General features: G+C 41.8%; 1 protein-coding gene across 3 annotated transcripts; it reads left to right on the forward strand.

Annotated features, from left to right (window-relative positions):
* The first annotated feature begins 319 nt into the window (after positions 1–319).
* Positions 320–8,070, forward strand: scamp4 (secretory carrier membrane protein 4). Of its 3 annotated transcripts, XM_085773865.1 has the most exons (7): positions 320–379; positions 755–781; positions 928–1,056; positions 1,172–1,328; positions 5,365–5,466; positions 6,011–6,128; positions 6,283–8,070. In XM_085773865.1, exons 2-7 carry the CDS (start codon positions 775–777, stop codon positions 6,469–6,471), a joined length of 702 nt encoding a protein of 233 aa, XP_085629991.1. In that variant the 5' UTR covers positions 320–379; positions 755–774; the 3' UTR covers positions 6,472–8,070. The 3 variants fall into 3 exon arrangements, with proteins under 3 accessions (XP_085629991.1, XP_085629992.1, XP_085629993.1); XM_085773866.1 differs by lacking the exon at positions 755–781 and having other exon boundaries at positions 320–406; XM_085773867.1 differs by lacking the exon at positions 755–781.
* Positions 8,071–8,290: the final 220 nt, after the last annotated feature.

Consider the following 8,290-nt stretch of genomic DNA (forward strand, 5'->3'; position numbering starts at 1 on the left):
AATGTTCCACCCCTGAAAAACTTCAACAATGGATCCACTTCTCTGCTCCAAAGCAATACGGACGGGCCCTGCACTCACTGTTTACAGATGACGGCTTTACCCCTGGCTGCAATTACTGCATGGGAGGGATAATTCATCGTATGGGTGGGATTCGTGCGGACGGGTGTCATGTTGGAATCACGCGTCCACCGTTTACCGCTCACTCGAATCCTGGAACTTGTAGTTCTTCCAACCCGCCAGCATGTTGAACATAAACCGTGAGGAACTACAAGAGAAACGGTTCAGCGCAGCCGCAGTGGATCAGAATCAGATGGGTGTCGGAAAGGCGCATCCTGAAAGAGTCCCAGACCCCTGCAGCTGTCGACGGAAACGTGAAGAGGTAAACGTTATCCTCATAATACTGTACGTTACTCGTCCTTGCTTTTTGTAGCGGTGTTTTTCTGTCATTGTCAACCGCTAACCGGTCAGTCAAACGAAGCAACGACCATGTTAGAGAAATGGACAGTTGGCTAATCTCTGCTCACATCGGACTATAACGTTACTGGACTGGCCAACAACACGCTGTAGCTACTCTTCTCTGTTTAATATCACCCATAAAGTTAGCATAACTTTACATAGTTACGAAAATTAAACAGCCAAACAAGCACAAGTAAAGAGTAACGTTATGGTGTTATATTGAAACGACATGCATGTTGCTGAAAGTTTTCTTGCCTGCAGGAAGAGTTCATTTCTGATTTCGATTTCTGTTATCCAGGTGAGATCCGGGATTTCAAAATGACAGGTCTGTCACTTAAAACCTATATATATCTATCTATCTATCTATCTATCTATCTATCTATTTATCTATCTATCTATCAGTGCATGCTTCAACTTTTCAAATCTAAAATAGCAAACTATCTTATTATGTCATGTTTCCTTGTGTTTCAGAGCGAGTAAATAACTTTCCTCCCCTGCCTCAGTTTCTGAGAATAAAGCCATGCTTTTATCAGAACATCGAAGAGGAAATCCCCTCACCCCATCAGCAATTAGTGCGCCGGGTCTACACACTGTGGATGAGTGGGTGTCTTTTCCATACATGCTCACACAACCTTGTATACTTTAACTTTTTTTTTACTGTCCTCTCTTCTACTGCCCTGGTCCCTGCTCATCTCTTGTCCTCTCTCCTCTGCAGTGTATTCAGGCACTCTGTGTCTAAATGTGATCGGATGTATTGCTTGGTGGGCTGGGGGCGGATCTGCCACAAACTTTGGCTTCTCCCTGCTCTGGCTCATACTCTTCAGTCCCTGTAGTTATACCTGCTGGTTCAGACCACTCTACAAAGCTTTCAGGTTAGTCACCATCTGGTAAATCTCACAAGTCACATCTGAAATCCCACTTAAATGCACATACCTCACTGTGACTGCACGCTTTGCAGAGTAAAATCCGAAATCATACGCACAACAGCTAGATTCGACATACAAAAACACACAGACATACACACACACACACACACACACATACAATAGGCCAAACCCCATAGCCAAAAAAACTGTATCCTTAACAGGAATCAGGTCATTGAAAATTCTTGGAAAGAAAATTGTCACTGGTGCACAGTTTCATAATGAACTGACCACTAACCATGTGGATATTCAAATTTAGGAAGTTGCTACACATCCGATGAGGCACTTTGAAGATTTCTCCAGTGGTACAATGCGCACACTCAGTGCTGATCCATGTGAAACTAGTTTGACTTCAGAGCAGAGTGATGTACTGTAGTATTATTGTATAAAGTCCCTTGAGACCAGTAAGGCGTTCAGTATGCTCTAGGTGAGTGTTGAGACAAAGATAATAGCAGTTTTCCTAGCAGGTTTAAGTGTTACACCAAGGGGTTACATGGAATAGGATCTAGAGTCTAGACCACGTTAATAAATTGCTCAAATGAACTATATCAAACTGCAAAAGTCATCTGGCAGTTAATTAAGGTCCGGGGATCCAAAGTATAATCAGTTTTTCTGTCAAAACCAAAAAAACGGAAACAGTGTTTTTTCGTTTTAAACCAAAAACAGTTTTTGCTGTCAGCATCAAAGAACCAAGATCAAATACCAGTCCAAATCAGCTCAGTCGCTTTATTTTTGGAATCTTGACATTTTAAACAAGTTACACACAAGTTCTTTCACAATATACATTCATTTTCATTACAACTCACAACTCATTATTTACTTATTATCTAACATGAGATGAGATAGACTCACCATGCGTAATTGCGCAGGAACTGATCATGACAGAGTCACTTTCCTGGCCTTCTTGGCCGCAAACTCAGCAATAATATCCTTATAATCTAATTTCGCAATGTCCTTTTCAATTGAGAGCAGGGTAAACCCACACAGTCTGTCCTGTAACACTGAGGTGCACAAATAGTTTTTGTATGCGTTTCAGCTTTGAAAAGCTCCGCTCGTCCGATTCCACCGTGACTGGAAAAGTCAACAGGATTCTGAGCGCAATCTCACAGTTAGGGGAAGTTCCTTCAATCCCTCTGAGGTAACGAAGTGTTTTAAGTGCTGTAGTTGTTCCCTTTGGGATTATCTCTCGAAGTATCTTCAACTCCTGGAAGCGCTCCGGTGCATTTATATCCTGAGATTCAGAAGTGCTCAGAGCATCACTCAGTCTTAGCATGTCGGTCTCCTCCATATCACGCAGTTTGGTCAGATCCAAAAATCCAAACATGTTGCCAAACTCCTGCATTTGTTTTTAACGGGTATGGAGAGCAGGGAGGGCCTGGTCCACTATCACATTAAAATAGTCCGTTATATATACCTGCTCTGGGTCTGGAGTATATTCATTATCATTTTCATCATGTTTGCGTTTCACTCGCCATGTTGCTTTTATTACAGGTTCAATGTTCATACCAGAAGCAATCACTGTTGCAGTAGCTTTTGCAGACACAAATCCAGTGTCTCTGTATTTTTGCATGAAGTCAGTTAATCCATCCAGCTGCAATAAGGCCACATCAAGCTGCATGTCCCCTTGACTGGAGTGTCTCACTGACAGTGTTCACGCCAAACAGAATATCATACCATATCACCATGGACATGATAAAGTCAAAACTTCTGCATTTCAATAGACAGCGACTTGGCTTCACTTTTAATTTTGGGGTTGCTACAACTTCGAGCAAAGCATCCTTAATATCACTTGTTTGATAGCGTACTGCTGTGTGGTTGTGACCACGGCATGGCATGAAGTAAACCCAGGGATTGAGACATAGAATATGAGCTTGGACTCCCTGATTTTCTCCTTTCATATTTGCCCCGTTATCATAACCTTGGAGTGTGACACTCAGTGATGGAGATGGAAGAATGGATGGGCTCCTGCGGATAAAAGGAGATCTTGATCCAGCTCCTTGGGTCAAGGCAGAGATCAGGTTCATGGGTGGCTCGCCATCTCCCTTTCCAGGTGCCATTTCCATGAGATCTCAAAAACCTCACCTGTGTAGAAACAGAGCTGTTACCATCATGTATCATCAACTTTACTTCACACACATGCAGACGTCACTATAACACAAAGAGAGCAGATGGATAACTTTTCACAGCACAGTTTTTCTTCATCAATATTTTATCCCATCCTTACATTTCACATCATGAATTATTAGCCTTTTAAACCATAGCTTGTGATTTTTAAGCATATTAATCAATTACAAATATTACATATTTCACTTTTCACTATTTCACTATTTTCACAGCTCATGGTTTTAACCTTTTAATTAACATTTCTGATAAAAAGGAATTTGCAAAAACCACATTTTGACCGTTATCTGATCTGATCCGTTTTTTTTTTTTGGGGGGGGGGGGGGTTGACAGAAGAACTGATTAAACTTTAGTGTCCGCACCCATTAACTGATATGAACATGGAGGAAAGGTTGGGAGGAAGTATAGGGAAGATGACAGAATGATAATCTCAAGAAAGTCTTTAAACAGGAAACTAGTAGGAGTAGGGTGGTTTTAACGGTTTCACTGAACATTCTCATCATCAAGGTTAACTTGAATACTGGTGATGGCTCTGTTGCTCAGTTAAGAATAGGAGCTGAACTTAACTTCCCAGGGACCACATTTCTACACAAGAGAGGTGAAGGCTGGGCAGAGGTGAACTTTAAACTGGATCATAAAGTGCACTGCTGCTGATGGAGTGGAAGATGAAAGTTATAGTGGCAGGAAGACCTTTCCACAGAAGTAGGTCAGAGGTGTGTGAGATCAGACATCAGATGCTGCAGTAACGCTGTGAAAGCTCTGTTTAGTTAATAAGATGTGTTGTTAAGTCACCAATTATGACATTGTGATCAGCACAAGCCACAAAATGTGTAAAACTTCCGGTCATGTCATGTGTACTATCAACAGTATGGCTGTATTATTCTTTCACTTTTAGATACTGTTGCAATGGCGTGTGTGTCAAGATATTGAATTCTTGGGGTCCTGTCTTACACAGAGCAGTACACGAGTGTTTTTGCTAGCTTCAGACCAACATAGTTTATCAATGTCTCATCCAGTTCATTTTCAAAATGACAAATACACTTATTCCATCTTAAAATGAGTTGTTGGCGGGAAGTGGCGGACAGATTGTTCAATCAGGGACCACAAATACCCTGGGCTACAATGGTGTAATATTTCCCTGTAATTTAAAGAGTATTGTCAAGGGAGTAATAGGTACCAACATACAGAGCACACACACTCCTCCTGTTACACACAAGCAGAGTGAGTTTACACTGCACTCAGTCAGGTGGAGCATTACAGTTCAGCCTGGGAGGGTCAGAGCTTCTCTGTCACATGTACGTTGTTACAGCGTCGTCATGTGTCGTGATGTCTCACATGAGTTTCTGCAGAAAAGCTTCTCTCTCTCTTGCAGCCTGGTAAATCTATCACAGTGTTCCCAACTCAGCAGCTGAATATCTCTCTACAGTTCAGACTTAATCACATTTCTCATAGCACATCAAATATTTATTCATATTTATGCCACCGTTGTGTGGAGTTGAGCTACAGCTCAGACTCTGAAAGCTGCTGCTGCTGCTTGTGTCAGTACTGGTCTCACTGATCAGTCACAGTATCCGATCAACTGACCACAAATAAAATCATAAACTCTGCACCATTATAAAGGCAATACACCAAGGTGAAATGCTCCTGGGAAAGGGGAATAAAGGGAATGGGAGATACCACTTGTTCACATTTCTAGCGTTTCTGTGTCTTGTTCAGGTGTATGCATCGTGTTTTATTGTTAATATTGTTTTGCCTCTTTCAACCACATGTGAACAACTAATGACAGGATGCAACAAAAATAGAAAACCTTCTATTGTACCATCCCTTTTTATTCTCTTTGTTTTTTTTTTCGTGTTGTTCACAGGGCCGATAGCTCGTTCAACTTCATGGCCTTCTTCTTCATCTTCTTCCTTCAGTGTATCTTGGCCCTCATCCAGACCATAGGCATCTCTGGCTGGGGAACATGGTGAGTTGAATCAAACCAGCTTTGAAGACTTAGTACATGTTTCCTGCCAGTTTTACCAGAGAGCAGCTCATGAGGGGTTTCTGTCAAGGCAGCCAATAAATTTGGTTTCCACCAGATGCATTTGTTGAAATCATGATGCTAACACAGATTTAACACGAAAGTACAACCATGAAGTTAACACACGATGTGGTTCTGAGTTTGTGACATGCCGTTGTCAGAGAACATATGAGAGTAGAGTTGTTGTTTTTTTATATTTTAGTTTTGTCGATTATTACCAGAGACCGAGACCGTCCTCCTCTAACGGAGTAAAGGTCAAGAAACAGTAACTGAACATCTGCATGTGATAACAACACCGTGCACCCGTGCGACAATAAGTCGGTGTTACACACTGCTCACCATTATGCTGTTTGTCACTGCATTTGTTCTCTCACTGCTTAATGTTTCCTTATTGGTTTTGGATTATGTTTGTATTAAGTCCACTGCTTATCCCATATATGATCCACTAACCCATACTACTCATCTGACTCTCACCAACACATCAAAGCGGCTGGATTGCCACAGTGATGTTTTTCAGCTACAATGTGGGCTCCGCTATAGTGATGCTTATCACAGCTCTGCTCTTCACTCTGGTGACTGCTTTAATGGCACTGGTGCTCCTCAAGGTGAGTGAACACATACACCCAAAGCATGCACACACACACACTCACACACACTCTCTTTCATGTTGATCCTCGCCATTTGACACTTATAGCCGACACATATACTCACCGTGAACCATTTCCTCCACGTCTTTCTTTCTTTTTCCCCACGTGGCAGGTGCACAGACTGTACCGTGGCGGCGGTGGGAGTTTGCAGCGTGCTCAGGAGGAGTGGAGCACCGGGATGTGGAAGAGCGCACCTGTAAGGGAAGCAGGGTTCAACGCCGTGGCTCAGACGGCCCAGGGCCCGAGCCTGCCCCAGTACCCCGCCGCAGTGCCCAGCTACCCCGACAACAGCCACTGGTGATAGCCAGGCGCCGCCTCTAGATGGAGACAGATATTCATCTTCAGCAGGCCGAGTCTGTGGCGCAAAGGAAATCACTTGAAAGTGCCATATCATTTCAACCTGACGTGACAAAATGCATTTTGAGTGGGAGGACAGGATTGCTCTAAAATATTTTATCAAAGAGTTTTGTCAGCAAACTTCTTTAAAGGCCCCAACCTTCTTCTATTCAAAGAGGGATATCTTCTAAATATGCCATTCCTTTTCATCTGTGTTTACATATTGTTTATTGAAGTGAATGAGAGAGATTTACAGTTTTATGCTATGAATGAAATTTGCTTAGGAAGATGAACTGTCTCGCAAATATGCAATTGGAAATCCCAAAATGAGTGTGAACAGTTTCATGACAGCAGGACGTGTGCCTTATGGACATTTATGATAGGATTGTTTCATGTGTTATATTAGAGCTGCATGCTAGAAGTTGTAGTATGCTGAGGAATTAGTTTCTTTTTTTCTTTTGCCTCAACAGAGAGTCTGCAAACAGCAGGGTTTTTATCTGGTGGACTTCTTTTTTCTGTGTACTATTCGTCTTTCTGGCAGGACTTCAGTTTCATTTAGATTTGTTGTGCTCCATTTCTCCGCTCTCTCGCCTGCCTCGGCTGTGATTTCATGAGATGCGCCTTACTATTGCGTGCAGATTTTGCATGTGGAAAAAAAAAAGTGCTTGACTGTCGCCTTAATAAATGCCGCTTTGTTTTTTTTCTATGTTGAACTGGACTCGTGCTCCAGTGACTCGGCGTGTGGAAACGTTTCAGAAAGCTGTCTGTGCCTAATCCTCCTGTGATTTCTCCCTTACCGCTGCTGTGCCAAAACACTTGTCTCCTTCCATTTGTTTTGTTAATGAAAAAAGTCTCACCCAGGCTTGATATGTGTTGTACTCTGCGTTTTCGTAAGTCTCAGTTTCTGTATTTCCAAAACTGCACTGTTTGCTTTTAGTGGTCAGCAACTCAGCATGAAAGCACCTTATCAGTTGTTGTTTCTGTTCCAGATGCTTTCGATTTCGCCCGGATAGACTGAATTTTTGCATTTAGTGGCTGCAGTGTGTTTTGCATGCAGCTTATCATGGGTGTAGGAATTTTTTTTCATTCCAAATATTCTGACCTCAAGTAACCAACATAAACTGACACAAAAAAGACCTGTAGATGGATCTGCAGTAAGGTGAAATCTTGCATGCAAAGGTACTCAGTCTGTTAAAGTGTAGTCTGATACTGGGTATTTTTTTTCTCATTTTCTGTCCTTCCAACAAATTTAAAAGTGAATGATCTGATTGAAACCAATGAATGTGGCTTTTTATTAATGCAGGTAATATAACGGCTCACTTTGATTTTGCCTTAGTGATCCAATCAAAGCCTGTATCAAGTACAAGCACCAACTTGGAGAACAAGGTGCCTGTCTCATAGTTTGACAATTTACTTTTCCATTCTTGTTACAAAGTGTCCTTCATGGCCAACTGCCAAATTCAGTATTTTGATTTCTCTCTGTTATTTGATAAATGACAAAATACAACAGACATGTCAAAATGACCTTTAAATATTGCAACAACAATAAATATTCTTACTCTCATGGTGTCTGGCTGCCCGTGTTTATTGTGTAAGAAATTCCAAAGGTTGAATGTTTGATAAGGAACTGACTGATGGAGGTCAGGTGTGAGTTTACAATTTACAAACTGGAACTAGAGCCTATTTAACAGTGTTAGCACAGCCAGTATGTTTTTGTTCCCCACCCTTTTAACTGATGGCTACTTGAACATCTCAAAAATGTTGGCAGATCACATCTGGCTCAA

This window comes from Trachurus japonicus, chromosome 4 (assembly GCF_045865225.1).
Source record: "Trachurus japonicus isolate A0001 chromosome 4, Traja_1.0".
NCBI lineage: Eukaryota > Metazoa > Chordata > Actinopteri > Carangiformes > Carangidae > Trachurus > Trachurus japonicus.

Bases quoted from the DNA above. Each gene is read 5' to 3' on its own strand.
- scamp4 (XM_085773865.1), top strand. The intron at 1,057-1,171 runs GTGGGTGTCTTT...TCTCCTCTGCAG, and splicing joins GGTCTACACACTGTGGATGA to TGTATTCAGGCACTCTGTGT. The intron at 5,467-6,010 runs GTGAGTTGAATC...AACACATCAAAG, and splicing joins ATCTCTGGCTGGGGAACATG to CGGCTGGATTGCCACAGTGA.